Here is a 23,894-nt window from a genome sequence, read left to right on the forward strand (position 1 = left end):
AGAAGGTTGGTCCTATGCAAGCAATTAAATCCATTGCATAGCCAGATTAGGGGGCTGCAAGGTGTTAATACATCCCTTGCTATGTTCCAGCACTTAGCCCTAAGCAAACAACCTGGGTTACATCCAAAGAACATATTGATGCTAATTACACTTCCAGGAAACTTTTAGAGAGTATTTTCTTATCATCTGACTGATCCCCCACTGAACTGTATTAAACGTTTAACAATTTTCCCCGTTTCAGACACCAGACTGGTTGTAATGCTAGGAGACTTCAGTAACAGGTTTTCTCCACCTTAGTTTTCCAGCAACATTTTGCAACACTCCTGATTTCTGTTCTTACAAAGCAATGCTTAATTTGAACTACATCCCTTTGCTGGTCTACAGCATACTTATGAGTTTGGAAGGATTTTTTTCTGGCTCAAGGCTAGAATCAAGTTTTATGGTCTCTCTCTAAATCACTGTATGTGCTTTCCATTGTAAAACTCTATTTTTAACTGAAAAAGTTAAAACGCTTCAGGGGAGATGGAGAGAGAGAAAACTACTGTATATTAGTCCTGATGACCTATAGTAATATCATAGTTCATGTGTTCATATTTTAGAAACAAAAAATTTTTCATCTATTTACAAATGGGACTGCCTCTCACATTTATAGGGATGGGAGAGAAAATACACAGGAATATAGCTGCTGTATGGATGCGGGCATCCTGCTATGCTATGTCATGAGGGGGTCTTAGTCCCAAACTGTCTTGACCTAGCCCTGCCTTTGACCGGCATTTATGTCATATCACAGTGCCGCAGAGCAAACCCCAAATTTCTTCTTCAGACAATTCTTTGTTGACATTGACACGGATATGCCTGAGTTTGGATGAAGGACTTGAGGAAGTTCTTGATGATTAGGTCGATTATAAAATCTATACTTAAATATCTTCCCCATGGGTAGAACACATATAAGATTAGCACATCAACAAAATTAGTGCTGTAATTGTGACAGCATCCTAGAGAAATAACATACACAGGGAGAAGAAAGATCCACTTGCCTGGTGGGTGTTGCTGCCTGCATTATGTATGGAATTAAACTGTTTCATGTGCATTCGAGCTCTTGCAATATCCCTGAGGGACTGAAAGATATCATCCACTGCATCTGTGGCTTTCTGAGATGTCAGGTTCAGTGATGAGTCACAGCCTAAAGAAATAAAAAAACATGGATCTGAGTGAGTGAAAAACTTTCAAGTGTTTTGATAATAAGCAGTAGGAAAAGGATAACCAGGAGGAAATTTTAAATTAGTTTCATCATGTTATATTCTAGAAACTCAGGGGCTTGTCAGACAGCATGTCCTCAGCATGGCACGGGTCTCTGTAGCTGAGCAAGAAGGCATAAACCCTACACAGCAAGCAAAGTGAACAGCACCTCTCTAAACACATTCGTAACCTAAATCGTACAGCGATTTCATCGGGCCAGGGTATATTTTGCTCTCCACAGCAAACAGAAGATCCCATGCTAGCAGACCCCGAAGAAGAGCCCCAGGTGGAAAGGAGCCAGCAGGTTTGCTGGTCTCCTCAGGGTGACACAGCCATGAAGAGGGGAATTGCTCCACAGGCATCGTACACGGGACCCGGCTGGCAGCCTGCTGGCTCCAAATGCATTTCCTACCTTTGCAACAAGACAAATGGGAAGAGTCTGTGCTAAATACAGCAGAAATGATAGCTACACATTGGAAAGAGCTGTATTACTATAAAAAAGTCCTTATTCCTCAAAGTGGCACAGTTATTACTTTTAATGTATTTTTCCAAAGCACTTCTGCTAAGATATAATGCTTATCTTCCACTGAGGGCAAACTCCATTTACAGGACCATGTAAAAGGTCCCTCCAGGTGGCCAGGCAGTGCCTTGGCAAAGAGAAATTCTTAGCCTTGGCTCCATCCCCCTCATCACAGGGCCTATATTGCACAGAAGCATTGAAAAAATACTTTCTCAGCCGAGCTGCTGAGGAGAATTAGCCAAGAGATAACTGGGTCACCTGGTATTTGTATTGCTCTGTCAACACAGCTCTACACCTTTTGACATCTCTGCCTGCCTCTCTTCTCGCTTGACTCCTCATCCCTGTGGCAGAAGATCCATCACAAAATAACCCTTCTTGCCACATGCACACACAAACACACACACCTGCTTATCGGCAGTGTCTTCTCTGGGGGATGCTGCTGTAGTGGTTTGTGCATCCATCCCCCGGTCCCACAATCGATCCTGCGCTGGCAAACCTCTATGTCTGTGCAGAATCCTGCTGAGAGGATGGGGTCTCCCTGCAGGTCCCAGCACCCACCGGCACCCGCTTGCATCGTGCTGCACCAGCAGAGCCTGGCACTGAAAACAGGCATCCAAACTGTCGTGAAGGCACCTGGATTTTTGGGTGGGGGGACTCTGAACAAACTTTTCTCTACAACTGACAGAGGACAGAATCCTTATGCACTAAAGAAACAACAGAAAAGGCAGTACTTTCAAAATTTACAGGGAATTTGTAATAGCTAATCTGGATCACTCTTTCACATCTTTGCATTCTGTACAGCAGAATATATATAATATATACACATGCAAACACACTTATAGAGGTCTGAAACTATTCCTACAAGATGGTGATTAGACACTGAGCTTTCATTTGTCTGAATATTATTTGTTGAAAGACTCCAAGTCGGATCCTCAGATGGTGCAGCAGAACAGATAAAAAATGACTGTACTTCTGCAGGGCTACATCAAACCAAGCTGCTGAGGATTTATGCCATTACAACCCACAAAGCAACGAAGCGAACACAAACTGGCCCTCGGTGACTCCCATGTTGTAATTCTAAGGCAGACACTCATATATTTTTGGGCAGGCTCTTGATATTATTAAATTTTTTTTAACTGAGTGCAAAACAACTTACAGAAATATTTTTGTTGTTATGTATGTGCCAGATCTGCATGCTCTGATACTCTGATTGACCAAAGTTTACTTTTTCATTTGGCCAAGGAGCCTGTGTGTTGCCAGTGAAACAAACCCCACTCTGCAGCTCATTACCCCGCTCCACTTGTGCTCTTGAAATCAGAGAGATGGCTCCTGCAAGTGATCTTGTGCTGGTTTATGTGCAAGGGAACAGTGTCCAACCGCTGAAAAAAAGTGAAAGTGAACACCTCCTGGACAGATGAGGTTAATAAATAAAGTCTGAGGTAACAAATCCTGGCTTATATTTATCACTAGCACAGGCAAAATATTCAGAGATCTTGTATTGTCAGTGTGCTTTTACCCTGCCCATGGGAAAACAGGAATGAGAAAATGGGGCAGTCCCTGTTAGCTCCAAACTCAGAGGCTGTGCTTGTTTAATAGTTAACATTTATAAAGCACTTTGCAAATGAAAGTCAAAAGAGCCATATCTCATTATCATATTACTAGATTTTGTCCTCTCTGAGAGACAAGCTTTCTCTGTTTTAGCCACATTAGAGATAACTAATTATCTCTAGCGCCTAGCTAATATAAGTAGCGATATTTTCTTTGTCCTCTCTTCTTCAATCCTTTATCAGCAAAAGCCATTGCTTTTGGCCAAGCCACCTCTGTAATGTTTCCTTTTGCTAGCGAACTCAAGTCCCCCACGTTGAACAAGTTCAGGCAAGGTAAAAATCACATCAGGTTTGCTTTGCTGTGCACACTCTTTTTTTTTTTCCTTAATTGTTTATTTTCTTGCACCACTTGAAAGCCTTTTGTTTTGGCCCCACAGTTATTTTTCTCAGGAAAAGAAATATTTGTTTCCTTCTCCTGTTGGCATCCCTTCTCTTTCTCTCTCTTTATTTTAACAAGAGCCTTTTGACCAAGAAGTTTCAAATCAGCTTGTCAATTCCCACTTCTGGAACTGCAGGGCAGTTTCCAGTGGACACGGTCTGGCTTTGTGTCTGGAGGACCCCGAGATTCTTCTCACCTTGCCTGGCCCAGCGCATCCCACTTTGCTTTTTGTTACTGGGTCAATCTTCTCTTGAGCAATTTCTTGGCAAAGCGCAGCCTCTGTAACATCACTCACCGCTCGAACCTCATTGCCAGGGAGATGCTGTCTGGAGCTCAGACTTTCCTTTACAGCTTGTGCTGACACACTTATGGGCTGGAGGCCATGGAATTGTTCACCCTCACCATCTGTTTATCAGGCCACATTGCTTCATCACCGTCACCAGAAACAAAACGAGAGGCACGGGAGCCTCGGTGCGCCGGGCTGTGGGCCAGCAGATCCTCACCCTCTGTGTTCAACCGTGCCTCCCGGCAGACCGGAGCATATCTCAAGGAGCACTGGAGCAGGTGCTCAATGTGTGCTTCCAGTCTCCATGGCAAAGCGCGGTGCTGGACCCAGTCTGGGAGCCAGCGGGGCACTGGGAGTCAAAGCTCCGGTCCAGTGCCAGTTTAAGGCTGACCAGACGAGGGAAAAGGGGCATACTTTCAAAGGTTTCTCTAAAATGTGGCTTCCTTAGGACTTCTGATCAAGAAACGTCACATCTGGGGATGTCATGGCTCTCTTTTTCCAGCCTGACATCCACTTCTTTTTTTAAATGAAAATTAAAACAAAAGTTTTCTTTGCAATCCCTTATTGTTGAAATTAATAACAAAACCACAGGTTCTCTGAAGGCTGCTGCCTACCTGTCACACTGCAGTAAGTTTGAAGAGGGGAGCTGGGTTTCTCTCCAAGCTGGAGAACAACAGAAGCTTGTGTTGTACAAATGGCAGGCGGCTACAAATCACCTCCCGTTCACACCTTCCCTGTGAATGGGGCTGTGTGCGCATATGGAGAGCAGAACACAATCCCTCTTCTCTGCCCGCTTCATGCTACCAAGAAATCTGTTCCTTTTACAACAATGAAGAGGTGGAATACATTAGCTGCTGCACAGCTCATGTGCTAATTAAAACAACTCTTCCTGTTACTGTTTTTTCAGGGGAAGTTAAATGGCATTTGGAGAGCATGCTGAATGAATTCCCTTGAATCCCAAGCCCTGTTATACAGGGGAAAAGGCATTTAAATGAAATTTGGGGATTTCCTGTCCGACTTGAAGAAGCCCAGTTGTGGAAAAAAGAAAATCACTGTTAACCAGCATAGGACTAAAGATTTTAAAGCACGTATCCGAGATCTTGATGTTATCCCAAGAAGAACACAGCCCAGTTCTGTGGTAAGTGGTCCCCGACCTCACTGATATTGCTTCTGTTCTGCTTCCATCCACTTGCGCCAAATTTGAGGAGAGTGAGACTGTCCGGAGCTGCATTCAGTGCCTAACAGGATGAGGCTACCGCCCCTTATTTTTTACCTACTTTTGAACTTTTTCATCGGAGTGAGCACATCTCCTCTTAAGCTACACATCTGCATAACCATTAGAACCAGAACTAATCCATTTTCACAAGAAGCTTGAAAAGAGGAGAATGGAGATGCTCTTCTCCACAGTTTGGAGTGACCCAGAAACTAAACTGGACCAGTTTTTGCACTGATTTCTGAAATAGGAAGATGGTTTAAGACAAGGACACAGACATTGTGAACCCACGAGATCTATAATTATAAAGTGGCATGTGATTGATTATTCCCTCCCTGAATGCAACAAATGAGAATTTCAGACCTGTATCAGAAAACCTTTCACTGTGCTTTGTCTCTTTTGGTATGTGGTCCAGGCGTCATAAACAAACTTGTTCTTTCTTTAAACCAGTATGATAATTATTAACACTTTGTGAAGGTCTTTGATACTTCCAAGACATCACTGAAAGGCTACAATTCTTACGAAGTTAAAAATTTAGGAAAGCTGAAAGTTCAGCAGTTTACGCTGTTTTATTGGTACTAACTTAGGCTCTCTCTACCTTAGGCTCTCTCCATAGCCCATTTACAGAAAACCTGCCCATGTACAATATAAACCCTGCAAACCCTGGAATGGAAGTGGCAGAGTAGCCAAGCCGTTCTGGAAGCACACACTGAAGCATGGGCTAAACCAGAAAACCGGTATTTTGAAGAAGAGGAAGTCCAACATTATGCAAGCTATTTTCTAGATATGCAGAGTTAATTTGCTTGTCAGCAAAAGACTGAGGAAGAACAAAGATACAGGGTGCCTTGAGGGTCAGAACTCAAAATACAGCACTGTGATATTAAACTAATGAAAATCTTCTATTTTTATACTTTGGATGATAGCATAGCAATGAGGGCCCTTCTTTTTCTAGCAAATAAATCTAACAGCATACATATGTATACCCACAGCCATATGTTTTATAATAGTTTCAATATAGTCATGCATTAAGATTGTTATGAAAAAGTAGGTACGAATGCATATGGTTACACAGACCACGGCTGGTTTTTGCAAGGGGAAAAAAAATGTGTAAAAACCCAAACTGGGACAAAGTTTGTGTGATTCTCCTCTCACCTTTCTTCCTGATGGATTCTGCCATGCTTTTGAATGTTTATTCTTAAATTTGATTTGTATTAAATTGTGCTGTCTGCTGCATCTAAAAGGGAAGCTGGTAAGCGAGTGTAACACTGTGGGACAAGGAAGGATGGGCCAGAATACAAGACATCTGTCATTTCCCAATAGCAACATCAGCAGAAGGTGAAAAATGAGAATTGACTCCATTTTAGTTTGGGGGATTGTGGAAGAGAGGTGCATTCCCCAGCCCTTGAGAAGAGAGCATCCAGAGGGGACAGACACAGCGGTGCCTGTGGCAGCCTCCCTGCAGCACACGGCAGGTCCCTACCCCTGGGGATGCAGAGGGTCCTGCTCTGCGCTCGCTCGGTCCTGCGCATCCCCAGCCAGAGTGTGTGCGGCGCCGGCTGGGGCAGCCACGTCTGTGCTGCTGGCAGCGAGCAGCGAGCCTCCGGGCAACCTTGCAAGGCTGAAGGCCAAGTCAACACTACAGTGGGCCGAGTTCAAAACAGGGCTGGGTTTTCTGACACTAGCAAGTGATTTGGGTGCTACGGCTTGGGTTAGAGGAAAAGAAGGGTAAAAAGAAACAGGGGAGAAGCTGAAAGATTTTTCAAAATGGTATCTGCTGTTCAAAGGTGAATTAAAATCCCGAGAAAATAGGCACTTAGTAAAAAAATATATGAAAGTTATAAAAAAAAAATCCAGGTTCATTTTGCTGAAGCCCTGGCAAAGCAGTGTGTCGGTGCTGCTGGCACAGAGGGGCAGAAGCTTGTCAGCTGGGGAAGGGGCAGGCGCAGAAACGCAGAGATAACCTGTCCTTACCCACAGCCTCGAGACGTTCTTGCTCCATTCCCTACCAGCAACCACAGCAGATTTCTAAGCCGTCGTCCCGATTCAACTCCTTTTCTCACCACCCCCCCTTCCCTCCCCGTTTCCTGCGATGGCCCCTTGCCCCAGTCATGCCTCAGCCCTTCAGTGCATCTGGGAGCCTGAACTCAGCTTGGACCACACCACTGCAAAACCACTCCATCCCTACAGCCCTCCTCAGGAGAGGCAAGTTATTTGTGCACCAAAGGCGAAGAAGTCGAAACTCCACCGAGGCGTCCAAGAGGTTAGCATCACAGCCAGAGAGGGAACTCAGGGTTTCCCAGCCCTGGACTCGATCAGCCCTTCTGCCAGTCCACACAGCACCGAATAACAGACTGCAAACGCTAGCAGGCAGAAAGTTAAACACAGGGGAGGAGGAAAGCAAAGAATAGCAGTATCGTCCTGGTTTTGGCTGGAATAGAGTTAATTTTCTTTCTAGTAGCTGGTATAGTGCTATGTTTTGGATTTAGTGTGAGAATAATGTTGATAACACTGATGTTTTCAGTTGTTGCTAAGTTGTGGTTAGACTAAGTCAAGGATTTTTCAGCTTCTGATGCCCAGCCAGCAAGAAGGCTGGAGGGGCACAAGAAGTCAGGAGGAGGCACAGCCAGGACGGCTGACCCAAACTGGCCAAAGGGGTATTCCATACCATGGGACGTCATGCCCAGTATATAAACTGGGGGGAGTTGGCTGGGGGGGTGGATCACTGCTCAGGAACTAACTGGGCATTGGTTGGCGAGGGGTGAGCAATTGCATTGTGCATCACTTGTTTTGTATATTCTAATTCTTTTATCATTATTATTGTCATTTTATTATTATTATTATTATTATCCTCCTCATCATCATTTTTTTTCTTTCTATCCTATTAAACTGTCTTTATCTCGACCTATGAGTTTTACTTTTTTTCGATTCTCTCCCCCATCCCACTGGGTGGGAGAAGTGAGCGAGCGGCTGCGTGGTGCTTAGTTGCTGGCTGGGGTTAAACCACAAGAATATGGGAAAAACATTAGAAAAGGGAGGGAAAATGTATACAATGTTAAAAATCAAAGAAGAATCTTTTTCTCCCTCAATTGTTAGCAACATCTGCTTTGAACCTATTTGAAACCAAGGTTTGCATGGAGGGTCACTGTAGGGCTCCAGCTGAGGTCTGAAACTTCAGAATAAATCAAAGGGATTATCTGCAAAGCCACACAACAGAGAATGTCAGCTCTGCGTTTCTATAAATGTCATTTACGATCTGATTGGCACACAGAGAATGAAAACACAGCAGCGCACAGGGATGCTCCAGGGCAGTCACCAGCACAATGCAGCCCAAGTGGAAGTATGGATGTAGTGTCTGTGATGGGAGGAGAGAGGGTCTGATCCACCGCCAGGGAAACCACAGAAGCTAGTATTGCGACTGGCAAAGGTGCAATTTGTCCTTTATTTTAATCATGACAAACATCTCCCATTTAAGAGAAAAGCCAAGGATGTTTTTTTAAAGAGTAACTAAATTTACAATCCTAAATCTCCACTTCAGCTTTTAAATAAGCATTCAAACTTTAGCAGTGCTGAGCATCCAGGGATTGCATGTGTATGTCTCCATGGGCAGTTCAGCACAGATCTGACATTTATTATATAGGGGCACATCCTGCAATCTCTGGAGCTCACTGGGGAGGCATGGCAAGAGCCAGCAGTGTGCTTGGAAAGCTTGTTGTTGGCCTCAAGTGTAGGAACCTCTTCTGGAAACTGCTCTTTGGCATGCAAGGCGCGCACAGCCCGCATGGCTAAGTACTTCACTGGATCTCAAGCTCTGAAGCTGCATGCATAAAAATCTGGCCACTTACCTACATGACTAAATATGGATTTGAGACCTACCTTTGGAGAGTAATTTTTTTTTTTTTTACGTTTTGGCCTCAATATCTGTCATTTGGACGTTTCTATTTTACGGGAATATTTTATTGCCTTCTTCTTGGCAAAATTCAACTGCACAACATGTAATATCAACTTTTATGAAGCACTGCAAACTCAGTACTGGAGGCTCTCAAGTTACATGAAATTAAACCTGTCAATTCAGAGAACAATTACAGAGAAAAACTACAGCACTTACTAGAATAAATTACATAAATTAATTGCAGAAGGAATTTAAGTTAGGCTCAGATGTGCTTTCTGAAGGAAGTTAATGTAACGAATTCATTAGGGAACCATTCAGTTGCTCCCTCAAGTAGTCCATATCTTAATTAAAAAACCACACATGTTAATAAAGCTATGGTAAATGCCCTGTAAGTCTAATAAGGCCTCCCAATAACGTTCTTGCAAGAACTTAGTAAAACTGCAGGTTTTACTAAACGATATAGAGCTTTATGAACATACCACCCTAGGACCTATACGTTCAAATGTCCTCAGTCTTTTGCAAGTTATTCTCAGCTAACCTCCTTTTGTCTACAGACTGGTGGCTGCACTTTGGCAAGGACAGATTTGTGCTCCCATCAAGGATTTTCTTGCTATTCACGCATCAGCCAACACCCTTCAGCAACGCTATGAAGTTTCACCCTCAGCTCTGCTGCCTCTCACCTACTCCGCAAGGTACTCCAAGTGGTACCACGCACGTGACGGACAAACGATACATTGGGAAGAGGGACGAGGCTCGTGTCCAGCCAGCAGTGGGTGAGGCAGCAAGTACTACCAGTACGGCAAAGCCTCCTTGGCCAGCGTGCACCAGAACAGAGGACACGTTGCATGTGTGAAATGGTGCGGCTGTCCTCCTTCAGAACAGCTGGCATGGTGGGACACGGATGGGACCCTGCCACTGCCTTTTCTAACGTACCTAGTCAGGACCCTATAGCCCTGTTTTTTCCTTTCATTCTCCAAGCATCTGCAAGCCCCCGTTGTGCGAGAGACCACCTGGAGCCAGACGACCTTTTGTTCAGGCTACGGCCTTGCTTATGCTCAGGTGGCACTGTTAATGCAGCACTTCACGCTACTGGGGCTGAGGAGCGTCATATACAAAGAAAAGTGTTCCTAAGCAACTGTGCTTAAAGCCTTCATAAAGAAACACCCCAATGGCCTGTTTTGTCTCTGCACTATGAAGCAGCAGGGCAGGGAGGAAGCTCATGTAGAAGTCCACGGAAGTCTAGATGCTCTACCCACTTGGCCTCAGAGGGCAACCTCAGGAAAACATGGCAAGATCTGTAAATGTCCTTATTTTTATAAAACTTTTGTTCCTTATGTTGATTACAAGGAATCATGCTTTTAAAACAACAACAAAGTGAAATAAGTCCTTTAGTATTTTTGTTTAATTTTTCCATCTTTTTTTTAGCATGGACAATGGAAATGAATAAGAACAATGTTTTTTGCATTCACGGTCCAATTTGATTGTATGTTCCTCATACTGCCAAGTCAAGCTTGCAGACATAATTGGAAAATGCTTCCTTCTGAAAACAACTGTCCTACCTAGAATTTTTAAAAATGCATGAAACCGTTTCAACTGATGTATCTAAGAATAATAGTAATGGAGAAATATCCAAGAGACATTTTCTTTCCCAATTTAAGTTCCGAGCCAGAACCAGAACTCATGGTGTCATTAAACTGGTGAAGGCAGCTATACACAATAACATAAATTTATAGAAATATAAGATCACAATTAAAACTAATAGTTGTAATCTATTTAACAGCTACTGAAGCAAGACAGGAGCAGTGGTGGTGATTAATTGGAAATGTATCGGAAAGTGTGGGATCTGGGCATAACATAAATGGTATAGAATAAGGGGTGGATACTGTCCTGGTTTCAGCTGGGATAGAGTTAATTTTCTTCCTAGTAGCTGTTACAGCATGTTTTGGATTTAGTGTGAGAATAATGTTGATAACACACCGATGTTTTAGTTGTTGCTAAGTAGCGCTTATCCTAAGTTAAGTATTTTTCAGTTTCCCATGCTCTGCCAGCAAGCAGGTGTACAAGAAACTGGGAGGGAGCATAGCCAGGACAGCTGACCCGAACTAGCCAAAGGGATATTCCATACCGTAGAACATCATGGTCAGTATATAAACTGGGGGGAGTTGGCTGGGAGGGGTGGATCGCTGCTTGGGCATCAGTCAGCGGGTGGTGAGCAATTGCATTGTGCATCACTTGTCTTTTCATGGGTCTAATTTCTTTTTGTTATATCCCATTTCATTACAATTATTATTATTAAAATATTTTATTTTAGTTATTAAACTGTCCTTATCTCAACCCACAAATTTTACTTTTTTTCCTGATTCTCCTCCCCATCCCACTGGTAGCGGGGTGGACTGAGCGAGCGGCTGTGTGGTGCTTAATTGCTGGATGGGGTTAAACCATGACAAACAGGAAGACAAAAATAATGACATTTTAATGCTATGCATAAGTATCTATTCAAAAAGGCCTCTTCACCCAGTATGCTACACAACAGGTGAACAGCCATCTGAAAACTGACAAGGATACTAGGCACTTAGGCTGCATTCAGTGGGCTTTACTTAATAACAGATAATAGTTGCAATTTTATTTTTCCCCCTTATATGAATTAACAGAATTATGGTACATCCCTTAACTACCTTTTGCTTTAAATTCATAACTGTGCTCAGAATAATTTCTTTGTTTCTGTTTAAAAAATGTCATGGCTTACCTTCTAAAATTAAAGTTAAACTATAAAAGGATTAAGTGTTAGCCAAAACACTAGAAGTTTGCTTTCCAGGAGACATAGCATGAAAGAGCTAAAAGCTAAATGCCAATCCTGTATTAATCTACACTGCTATGACAGTTTTGATGCTAACAGGAGGTAGAAATACACTATAACAAGTTTACGAAGTTCACGGTAATAAGAAAAGGAGCTGTCAGATAAACAAAAATATCACAGATTTCTAGTTCTTGTAATATTTGAAATTCGAGCATGAAAATCTGAAAAATGACACACCATTTTTGATACATTTTATTTACTATTCAGCTAGCATCACACTACCCAACTGCAAGAGAAATGAAAGAAAGACTAAATGCCATGCTCAGTGTAATTATGACAGAAAAAAAATGTATAACAATAAATTCTCTGAAGTGCTAAAGTTAATCTATGACATTGGAGTTTATAGCTTAACTGCAATTTTAGAAGAAGAATACATTGTTTGAGCTGCACCATGCTCAATTCTGAAATCCTGATTACAGAGGGCATTCGGGTGTGCTTAACCGTATGTGAAGTCCCACCGAAGTCCAGCCAGAATACCTTCAACCTTATTTTAGCATCCCAACTCCCCAGGAAAGAGAAATCCTACTACTCTACTTTTACTACAGGGAAATCATTCATCTTAAAATAAAATATGCAAAGTGACTGTAACCAAGAATAACACCCAGCATAAGTGGACATTCATGGTAATTGCCCTGGTGACTTTTAATTCAAATTTCAATGAAGTGTCTTACAGGGCTGCCTTTTTCAAAACACATTTCATTGACACTACCAATGATACATATATTCACAGTATATGTTAATGACACAGAAGGTGAGTATTCCCATTTTGTGGCTAAATTTCCAACAAGATTTGGAAAGTTTATAGCCACGAACTGGTAGACGGATGATCTTGTAAATCACCACCCAGCAGCTCAGGCACATGCTCAGGAGCTGCCTGGTACTATGTGCCCACAGGACCTCTGTGGACTTAGCTGGCTCCATCAGATGCTGCTACCGCCTAAATAAAAACCTAACTCCAAGCTTGGCTCAGAGCAGGTTTGCTGAGGGAACGACAAGGATGACTTACTGTGTGGCCTGCTGGGCACAAGCTGATCAGAAGAGAAAGTCAAGCAGCACATATCCCAGGGGCTACAGGTGTTAGGAGGGAGAAGGAAGGGTTTCCTTTTTTCTATACTATCAAGCACCTGCCAGAGCATTAGAGAGAACAATTTCCCACCTGGCAGATCACACAAGACTTTCTCTCTTCCTTCCATCAGTAGTGCAAGAATTGCAACATGCTCTGCCTCCCCAAATGTAGCGCACAGCTGCCTATGGTGTGTGAAAATGTTAATGATGCTGAAAACCAGAGAAATGTGGCTCGTGATGCTCTGCTGGAGACTGGGGGTTGTACAGGGTAAGGACCATTTTATACTTTTTTTGCTCCTTCCTTCTCTGAAAACAAACATTTGACACTGGACACTGGGGATAAAACAGGGTAAGGGCAGAACAGCTGTTCTTCTATCCTGCAAGTGAGGTTAAGTGAAGTGTAACAATTTCCAGAGAAAAAGAACATAAATGTTTATGGTAAAAAGGCTTCACTGCATAACATAAAGGAAAACTTTTAAACACATAATACTGAAAGCAACAGCCACAATTGTCCACACTGAAATCGGGAATTCTACTTTAATGGCAACCTACCACAGCGCAAGTCGTACCTGACCAAGGGCAAAAGGACTAGAAACTGGAATACTGAAAATTTCTGCGTTTACACCATGACAACTCTTGGCCCTCACTGGAGCTGTTTTGCCCTGCTACCAGTGGTACCATGCACGTAAACGAACGGTTACGTCTCCCTGGTGTCCTGGCCTCACCAGGGGACACCTCTGGCAAGGGGCTGGCTGGGGCTGCGGGAAAGCTGCTGCAGACTTGTGCTCTCCCAGTCTAAGAGGCTTAGCATCCCATTGCACATTAGAGAGGAAAACGGGTAGCAGGCAGTGAAGGGGTGGCAAAGAAGCTGTGTGTGCATCCCTCAGCTGGTCACACGTGTGCTACCTAGGCAAGGGGTGTATATAGGGCACAGACGTCCATATTCTGCAGGCAGACGAGAAGTTACGCCGAAGCACAGCCCTCTCAAGCTCTTCCATCACAACCGATGGTGATCATGGCAAGGAGCATGTGTGGTTTAAGCCACACACAGTATCCACTTTGTGTTACCAGCTCAATTGTATTGCATGCTGTGCATACAACAGACTCTCTGGAGACAAACCCCTGTCTCTAGTGAGTCACTGTATTGATCTGCTGAACAAATGACCTGATGTGACGTTACCGTGTTTCATATCTTCCTCTGCAGAATACACAGAGAAAAACTGCCACCATTTGTACAACTAACCGTCTATCTGCAAAGCACAACGTTGTACACGTGGGCTTGGGATGCCTGAGTCAATTTTTGAAGCTATGAATTGTAAACAATTTAATTCTAGTACAAAACCAAGAGATATTGCCTGTCACCTTACCAGAGTTTGACATTAGAATGCTTTGCATCTAGATAAAAAGGTAGATGATAGTTTAGCCTACAGCATGGGTGATTATGTTATTTGGAATAAGCATTACGTCTCTGATGAGATCAGGAAAACCGTATTTTGCAGAGGCATTTGCTCTTCATGAATCTCATGGAAATATATATGCAAAACCAGTATTAGATTTGGAGTCAGAAATAAAACAGGAGAGGTCTTGTCAAATTTCTCTCTTCAGCTTTGGTTTAAGTGGTTGTTTATATTTTTCATCACCTGCTGTAAAACTATTTCATTTGAAATCATCGCTGGAGTAGTGTCTCAAAAGATAACTCATCTTGTTTTGGGAATATTTCACATCTCAGTGAGAATAACATCCTCTAAAAAGTACCTTGACAGAAGATTTTTTTCTTTATGAAAGCAGATAACACTGACTCATCTAAATGATTTAAAAGTCTTCCTATGTTCATCTGCTCTTATAATCCATTGAAACTGTGCACTGCACTTTGCAGAGATCATAAGAATACAGCCCAGTCCAAACATCTAACAATTTGCAGTTAAACAAGAAAAGGCATCCAAGTAAAAAGCATGGGCAGAAAGAACAATAATAAAGCAATAAAAAATGCAAGTTAGAAACAAACCACTGCATAAATTATCCCACTTTATGTTAATTTTAAAATTGAAATTACTGTTATACAAGAGAGAAGACACAGACTGCATAAAGTATACTTCGGGTGAAAAGCAAAAGAGAAGAAGTGAGGCTGCAGAAAGGATCTGAAAGAGGAGAGAAGGAACCCTACTATGGGAAGAGAGACCAACGTGGCACTATTTGTTTCCAAAGGATGAACAATGACACCATGTGCCAAGCCACCCCTGCCTCTGAGTACATTGGTGTTGCAGCTGGCCATTACCAAGACACAGCAGATCCCTGACTACGAATAACACAAAATTATACAATTGATGCTCATTTTTATTCTTTTTCTTGTCTATTAACTGGAACGCACACTGTAGTGCAGATGGCAAGTATCAGTCAGTGAAGAAAATGATCAGCAGTACAAGCTGCAAGCACATGTATAGAGGGAGGAAATATCCTAGAGTATTGAGTGGAATAATCTCATATTCATAAAACAGATAATAATTCATAATATGTGCAATAGATAAAAAAGATGCTGGCAGAGGCCTCAGTTTAGCAGAAAATGTAAACACACATTCAACTTACGAGGTGTGATGGGATGAAGTTAGGCCAGTGCTTAAGTGCCTTGTTGAATTAAGGTTAAACTCTCCAGTTTAAATTCCAAAATAATTGTGCTATTTTAATTAACCAACAAATGAATAGCTTGTAGAGTTGGTCTAGAATGTTTCTTAAGCACTTAAGAATTAACACTTTTTGCCTTTAAAACAAATCGAAAACATTGTAAGCTTTGGTGAAAACACAGCTTTTAACACAGGCTTGAAGAAACAACAACTGATAGAAAATGCCTGGGATCTGTAGTCATTTCCATTTAGTATAAATTGTTAATGTTTCCAGGAAAAAGAAATAATGAAAAACACTCATAATGTTGTAGCCAGGTTTCAACACCTGCTTATTTATTGTGGCCAAAAGAATGAGGATAACATAATCTACGCTTCAAGCATATGGCAGAAGCATAGGGATTTTTTTAATTAAATTGTGCCTGCCTAAGAATGAAAGAGGACATGTAATTTCAAAATTAACTGGATTTTTTTTGTTTGTTTGTTTAGGAAACAAAGACATTAGCAAATGCAAGCAACCAGTCAAGCCTAAAGGACTGACAGCAGCAGCTTCGCCATGAGGCTGATCTGTGGCAGCCCAATGCTGTTCACTGCCAGGGGACTGGGCAAGTGCAGCTCAGAGGCACTGTGGCTCCAGACCACCAATGACTGTCATCTGCAGGGTGCTCGTACAATGGCAATTGTATAAGTGCAATAGAAATATTTACAATAATATATCTAAGCTAATAGGCTGTCAAATGATCATTAGACATAGATGCACTTCCGTGGGTATGTACCACATGTAAATGAAGGCTGTGGAGGAGGGGAGGAGACACCTGAGACTCCTACCATAACCACGTTTCATTTCAGAAGGGGAAAATATTGACTAATTTTGGTCCTGAAGTCCTTATACCAGCTTGTCACCGCTAATCTCAATGAATAATTCCTGCAAAGGGAAGAATTATATGAAGATGTAGTTGTGAATGTCAACACTGTGAAAAATCACATCTACAGCTTTTTCTCCTGCATGCAAATTCAACCTCGAACCTGACTGAACCTTTCACACTGTTACGTTCCCTCATTCACTACTAATTATAATTAATCAGGACTGCATTCATAATGGTTCGTTAACTTTCCTTGTGTGGTTCTTTCCTGTACAAAACCACTCAGAGAACGAAAGACACCTCACACTTCCATGAAGATCTTGAAACCAGAAGAATGGCCTCATTTTCCCCACTTTTAATCTTTTAGCCAAAGGACTGGTGAAACTGGTGAAAGAAAAGTTTAGGAATAAGCCAAAAAATTGTAAAAAATAAAACCCCACGTCAGAAAAACTGTGAGTTATCTGCTTCCTTGATGCATTTGCTACGGACCAAGTTGTTTCTCACCCTTCCCTGATAAGTTGGTGGCACATTTGGAGACATACATGCTGCCCTCTGTAGCTAATTTCTGACTGCTACTTCACCTCCCTTTTTAAGCTGCAGAAATGGAGAATTCTGAACACAAACCAGCACCAACAGCACCACTCCCAGTCATGCTCCTCTTCTCCCACTGATTATATATCTATTTTCTTCAAAGCTTTGTCCCTGTGCAACAAAGATGTGTAAAAACCAGCCCCTGCCAGCTCGCCTGCCTTCTCTTCTAGCAGCTTTGGGCACAAAGTACTTTGTCATCAGTTATCTTCTGCTGGCTGTCATTGAAAAACTGTACCATATTTTCACAAGAGAGATGGAAATAAGGCAAACACCTTGCTTTAGATTATTTTATACTGTTGTCTCAGCTGAAAATGTTACTTGATTCGATGCATCGACAAAGAGTGGCTCTGCACATTTGCAATGCTGTGTTTTATGCTGCCCTCTGAAAGAGGTACCTGGGGCACTGAAACAACTCAGCAGGAGAAGCATCAGCAAGGGTCACCTGGCAGTACTTGCTCATGTGTTTCTGTTGCATGATGCATGTCTGACATGGTGAATGCAAACAAGTTTCCCCTTTCACTGCAGAAGGATGGTGGTTGTGGCGAGTTACCACAGGTGGCCTAACTTTGAACATCAGCTCCCACAGTTAGGCAACACCAAATTAAAAATGCAGAATATAGTCACATGCCGAGGTATAGATGTGACATTGACAACTGACTAGAGAGCAGATGCAGGGCTCCTGTGAGGAGATTGGCCTTAAAAGTCCCCACCATCTTAGCCTCAGGCCACAGCTACCTCCCCTGCTCCCAACCAGGTCAGTCAATAAACTGCAGGTACCTGGAGGAAGACAAACCAGGGAATGGCAGAGGAGATACGGATGCAAAAAACCAGCCCTCTTGTCACCTCCTGGGCACTGGGTCTGATTTTATTAAATTTATTTATTAGCAGAATTCTGCTTGCTCATTTTTTCTCACCTGATTTGGAAGTAGCCCTAATTATTGAATGTCCCTATCTGCTTTGGTGGAAAACAGCGGTGAAATGTTTCTCTATTGAGATTCAGCCTGTACAACAAGAAACCCCATATGTTGGTGTCCAGATCTGGTTCTGTTCCTCAGCATTAACGTAAACCTGCCATTTTTTATAAAGCTCTTGCTATCCCTTATCTGCTTGGAAATATACCCATGTACTGCCTGCATTCTCTGCTGGCTCCTTGGTAAGTATGGTGGCACCTCTGTGCTGGAAATGCTGGGTGCTTCATGGCCAAAACACATGTGCCTAAGCAACAGACCCTTCTAAAATCATGAATCTCAGCGCTTTCAGGCTAAGGAGCAAAACGCATGACAACACATATAATTAATAGGCCAAGGACTGTTCCTTCAGAAGTGCTGTGGTTGATACATATCTCCCTCCCTGAATTCCTAGTGTCGTTAGTCATAATGTGCAGTGCCACGCCATTCAGCTCCCAGGAAAAGCACCATCTCACAAGGATCTCACTGACCAGGTCTGCCCATGGCAAGGATGGAGTGCTGCATTTTCTGGGCACAGCTGTTCTGCTTCTGGCTGATGGGACACATCCAGCTGGCCCTGAGCAGAGCACACAGCAAGCAACGATCCCCCTGCACTAGGTGGAATATCACGTTTAAGCTTGTACCGTGATCCCCCGGTCTTGAATTGTCCTGTCACAGCTTATTATAACTCTCTTAAGTTAGTTAACTCTCTTAAGAAGTTTAATTAGACCTTTTGCTGCTGTTGCAGAACCGCACTTGTTTTATGTTGATTATTGGCCATTTAAAAATATTCTGAAGTGGGATTCATCTCTAATAGTGTTAGCCATCTGAAAACCAGAAATCTAGTTCACACTTGTTATCTCATCCCAGGCAATCTCCTGCAAAGGCCAATCTGTCTGCACTGACTGTAAGTAGACTCTAGAAAGCTTCACCTGCTAACATCAAACTGTGAAATAATTCCCACTTCCAACTAAAGGCCCAAGTCATTAACATGGAATAAGCTAAAGTAATACAAATCTGAGATAAAAAAAAGGATTAACCTGTAGACCAGAAGAACTATGACGGACATAATAAGGCATGTGGTGGTGTTCTAAAAACCAGCTATGAATAGATGTCACCGTCAGCCCCCAGCACATTCAAAGTCAGAAACACTTACTCTGCAGATATAAATAAATTGTCCTACTTTCTGCTTATGCCAACACTACAGAAGGGAAAAAGTACAGATATATCAGCTAGATTATACCTTATCCTGGGAATGACAAATGGAACGCGATCCATTTGTGAGGAGTCTTTAATATGTATAATACTTGCTTTATTTATTTAAGTTTTTTTTTACATAGTCTTTTTCATAGCTTCTCCAGAGTGCTGCACCAAAGTCAAAATTCAGGGTGCTACCTTTGCAAAGATTGTCTCAACCAACTCTTGTAGGCAAAGGGAGCCAAACAAAAGCAGAATGAATTTGTCTTTAACTAAAATCCTGTCTGAGCAGAAAAGCAGCAGAATCCAAAGCTCCAATGTGTGAGCCAAAATGGACACAGGTTGGCTTTCAAATCTGAGAGTGTTTTTGCAGAGCTATCAGCTATAGAAACATATTTGCAGTTGTAAGTTGAGCAAATTTGGTATGAGTCACAGTGGCTGTAAACATGCAACCCCCACAGAGTTGTTTGCAAGTCATTTCTCTGCATATACCCACTTGTGTTCAGTTGAAGACTGAATAACTGAGTAACCACAGAATACCACATGCAGTATATAAATGTAAGAGAAGAGGAAAAATGACACAGGCAACTACAGTCTGGTCACTTGCCTTTCAAATAGGCATAAAGTTCAAGCAGATTTTGAAAAGAAAAGCTAAGTGTTAAAAATGAATGAGGAAGGCACACAAAAACTTACAAATGCAGGTGATAACCAGGCTCGCCATACATCTTTCTGGGTGAGATAACTGACTGTTCAGCTGACAGAAGTCTGGTAGATGCAGTCTATTCAGATTTCAGTAAAACATCTGATACAATGCCACCTGGAGAATTAGTTTGGAGTGAAGAGATGGGACTTAATAAAAGAATTGTAACGAACAGGCTGAAGGAGAGACGACAATGGCCTGGGATAGACAGAGAGTCTTAGCGACATTCCTTGAGGACTGGTCTTACTATTTTTGTTGATGACTTTTGCACAAAAAGTAGGAGTGCTGATGACAAAATTATGAGGTATTGTCAAAGGTAGAAGGAGCCTGAAATATTATAGAAGATTTAAGTTCTGAAGCACAAGAAAAGAGACAAAGCAGACCAGTATAGCAATACAAAATGAGATAAACCTCATCAAGGTCATCAACTTAGTGGGCAATAATAAGAAATCTCTCCATCAGCTGGGACTCTGTGATGGAAGACAACAGGAAGAGAAGAATCTGAGTGGTATTAGTTGATCTGGGGATCACCTTGGGCTACCATCATTGCATAAGGCATGTAAAACTCATCAGATAAGATACTTCCTGTAGATACACAGTCATGCTAGTTCTGTCCTAAAAATGATAAAACTGCAACAGAAACAATTTTGGTCACTGGTGCTTGAGATACTTGAATTCAAATTGGAACAGTTGAACTTCCTTGAAAGAAGATCTGTGAGCATGACTACAGAAATAAGAAACCATTTTTATCTGCAAAAAATGGGGCATGTTCAGCTTAGCAAGAGGAAAATTGAAGATACGTAAGCTGGAAAGTAGAATAAAGTATCCAATCATCAAAGGAACAAGGTCCTGAAAGAACCCTTGTGTGAGAGTAGTTGGATGTGTCTGGAAACAACAGCAGTTTCAAGATGGATTTTGATAAGTTTATAAATGAGATTATGTTTGCCTTGAAAGGAGCAGGGGGCCTGATTTGGTGGTGAGGGAAGCACCTCCATGCTTCTGTCCTTCCACGTAGACCCTTGATAATTTCAAATAATTTTTATATTTCAGAGATTTAATATTACATCTAGGAGAAAAACCATGCAATTGTTCAAACTCTCTATAAATGTTCTCATAAATGCTAATGTAGGATTTTGACTATTAAAAGCGTAGAAATGTCTGGCAGCCTTTTTAAAAGCCTGGTTCAGTCTAGCTGCAGGCTCTCAGTGACCAATTTCACCACACACATTTTTCTGCCCTGACAAATGGCTCAGCGGATAGCTGTGGGACAGCCTGTCTGAGAGGTTTACAACCCGCTAATGACAAAGTGCTCAAAGCTGGGAATCGGTCTCTAATAGAAATGAAAATATCCCTCCCCCCGAAAGTTGCTACAATTCTCCTTCCTTCTCTCAAAGTATAAATGTTGAGTAAATTGCCCAGCCATCAGAAAAGACTGGTAGGAATAGTAAAGCCATCAGAGACCACAGATGTGTAGCTCTTTCACTTCTCTAATAAGCCAAACTGCTTCGGCATTGAAGAAGTGTGGAAAGGTCATCAGAGAGGCAAAGTAATGAAAAAGTCAAGGCTGAAAGGAAAGGCTTGAAACTAATTGTGTGTGTTACGTTTCTAAAAGGCAGGAGAAACAAGGGGCTTGCTGGCATACGCAGGCTAGCAAATCGGATTCTGTAGGATCTGCAATTCACTCTCATGGGGAAGGACTTGCACCACGTATTTCTGGGTGGCATGGAGAAGCAAATGCACTGCCTCACTGTTTAGAAAGCTTACTTGAATGGAGGGAAGGATGAAGCAGTGGATATATCTGTTAGAAAGTGTATTTCAAACACCTCCTGCTGCCTGTACTGCAGAGAACAGGGAGGTGGCATATAGCAACCGCCTGGTCCGACAGCCAGGGACATGCGTTTCCTTGTTCCTCTGAAAGTCTGCTCCAGTCTGGGTGAGCTGGAAACCTCTGAAAGATCATTGCTCACACATGCTCTGTTATGCCTTGCTGGATTTTCACCATCAAGATGTCTAAGGTTGCTCTTGCCAAACATACTCCAGTCTTCCACGGGACATGGTGCTAACAGAGCAGTCCATCCATAACTGCTAAATAGCGGCAAGTTGTGATCTGTTACTTCCCAGCTCCTAACTGTGATCAGACAGCAAAAAATGTGCCATTTTCACAAAACACCGTAAGCCTGTCCCATTTCCTGGGCTCTACCCAGCCCAGGGCTGTTCAGCCACCATGGTGGTGCCATGGGGTTAGACCCACAGCTGCAGCAAGGAGCAGGCTACTAATGGCAGCCAGGCAATGACAAGGCTCTGTCAACAGATAAAGTCTATGTTGAAAATGAGTTGTAGAAGCCTCATTTCTACTTTTTTTTTAATGTTTAGTAAGCTGTTAAACTACAGAGGAATTTAACAAAAAACAACTATACTTATCAATAAATTTATGACGCTGACATATATTTATTTTATTAAACCTATTCCTGGAAGGTTAGCTTCACAAAATTCAGCATCCTGTTTTTATAGAAGACTCAGGAAAAAGAGATTCATACTTGAGATGCCTAAAGGGCTCCAATCAAGCTCTTCATATTTACTAAGAATGTAAACAAAATGACATGACTTCAGTAGGAATCATTTGCTCCAGACTTTTTACAAAGGACAATAAACATATGGAAGGAATTACAGAAAGGGAGTCAGTAAAGAAGCCTAGTTCACCAGAGAAATGGTTTGTATAGAAATAAAATTACATACGAAAGGGAGAAAAAATAGGTAAGCATAGAAAATTGGGTCAAGCATAAGGAGGAGTTCTCTTTTCTTTGGGCAAATGTTTCTTATGTTCTTGATGAAGTTTTAAGAGCAGCTGCTGCAAGAATGTAAAATCAGATGTCAGGAAGCAACAGTCTGTGTATCATATACAAGGAGAGGAATTTTATCAGGTTACATTTTTAGGGAGCCTTAAAATACGGTAAGAGGCAAAAAAAAAAAATCACAAAAAGCATTTAAAAAAATCACAGACCATGACAGACTCATAAACCATAGAAATTGCTAGGAATATGGGACCTAATACAGTCGAGGTTTATTACAAAGCATAGCAGAATTGGAAGCAGCGTACGTAAGTGTACCTGGCAGTAAGCACCAGGAAGAAGATCAGGATGGGACTGGGCATCTTTTGCTGTTTGGAGATCCTGCTCAACATGCGAAGTTCCCCAGTGAGAGGAACTGCTCCGCTGCCCTCAGGATGGAGGATGCAGGAATGATCAGAATCAAAAATACTGTGTAAACAACAAACAATACAAACAGGCTGAAAGGCCCAAATCCACATGGCTCCGTGTGCCTTTCAGCTCCTCAGATTTTGGAGGAGACTGACTTCTAGCTAGACTTCCAGCTCAATGGGAATACGCTTAGGAAGGACGCATTGAACGGTATCTTACTGGCATCACGGAGATGTGGTGGGATGGCTCCTATGACCGGAGTGTTGGAATGGAAAGATACAGATCACTCTTTAGGAAGCACAGGCAGGGGAGACAAGGACGGGGCGTCACCCTCTAAGTCAATGACCAGCCAGTCTTGAGCATGGAGCTCCACCTGGGGATGGATGAGGCTGACCAAGAGCTTATGGGTCAGGATTAAAGGGAGGGCAGGGACAGATGATGTTATAGTGGGGGTCTGCTACAGGCCACCTGACCAGGAAGACGGAGCAGATGAGGCCCTCTACAGACAGATAGGAGCAGCCTCACATTCACAAACCCTGGTCCTCACAGGAGACTTCAACCACCCCCGTATCTGTTGGAGGGACAATACAGCAAGGCATAAGCAATCCAGGAGGTTCCTGGAATGCGTTGATGACAACTTCTTTCTCCAAGTGATAGAGGAGCCAACGAGGAGAGTGGCTATGCTGGACCTTGTTCTCACCAAAAAGGAGGGGCTGGTGGGGAATGTGA

The 23,894-nt window shown here is 42.4% G+C and overlaps 1 protein-coding gene across 1 annotated transcript in view; it reads right to left on the reverse strand.

The window, feature by feature from the left end:
* The window catches only part of SCFD2 (sec1 family domain containing 2), a 205,059-nt gene that overhangs the window by 11,633 nt on the left and 169,532 nt on the right, over nucleotides 1–23,894 (reverse strand). The window contains exon 7 of the mRNA XM_010574566.1: nucleotides 1,038–1,183. Within this exon, the coding sequence (XP_010572868.1) occupies nucleotides 1,038–1,183 (146 nt within the window). The remainder of the gene's footprint in view (nucleotides 1–1,037; nucleotides 1,184–23,894) is intronic.

Source organism: Haliaeetus leucocephalus, unplaced genomic scaffold (genome assembly GCF_000737465.1).
Source record: "Haliaeetus leucocephalus isolate CR32 unplaced genomic scaffold, Haliaeetus_leucocephalus-4.0 Scaffold439, whole genome shotgun sequence".
NCBI classification, from domain to species: domain Eukaryota; kingdom Metazoa; phylum Chordata; class Aves; order Accipitriformes; family Accipitridae; genus Haliaeetus; species Haliaeetus leucocephalus.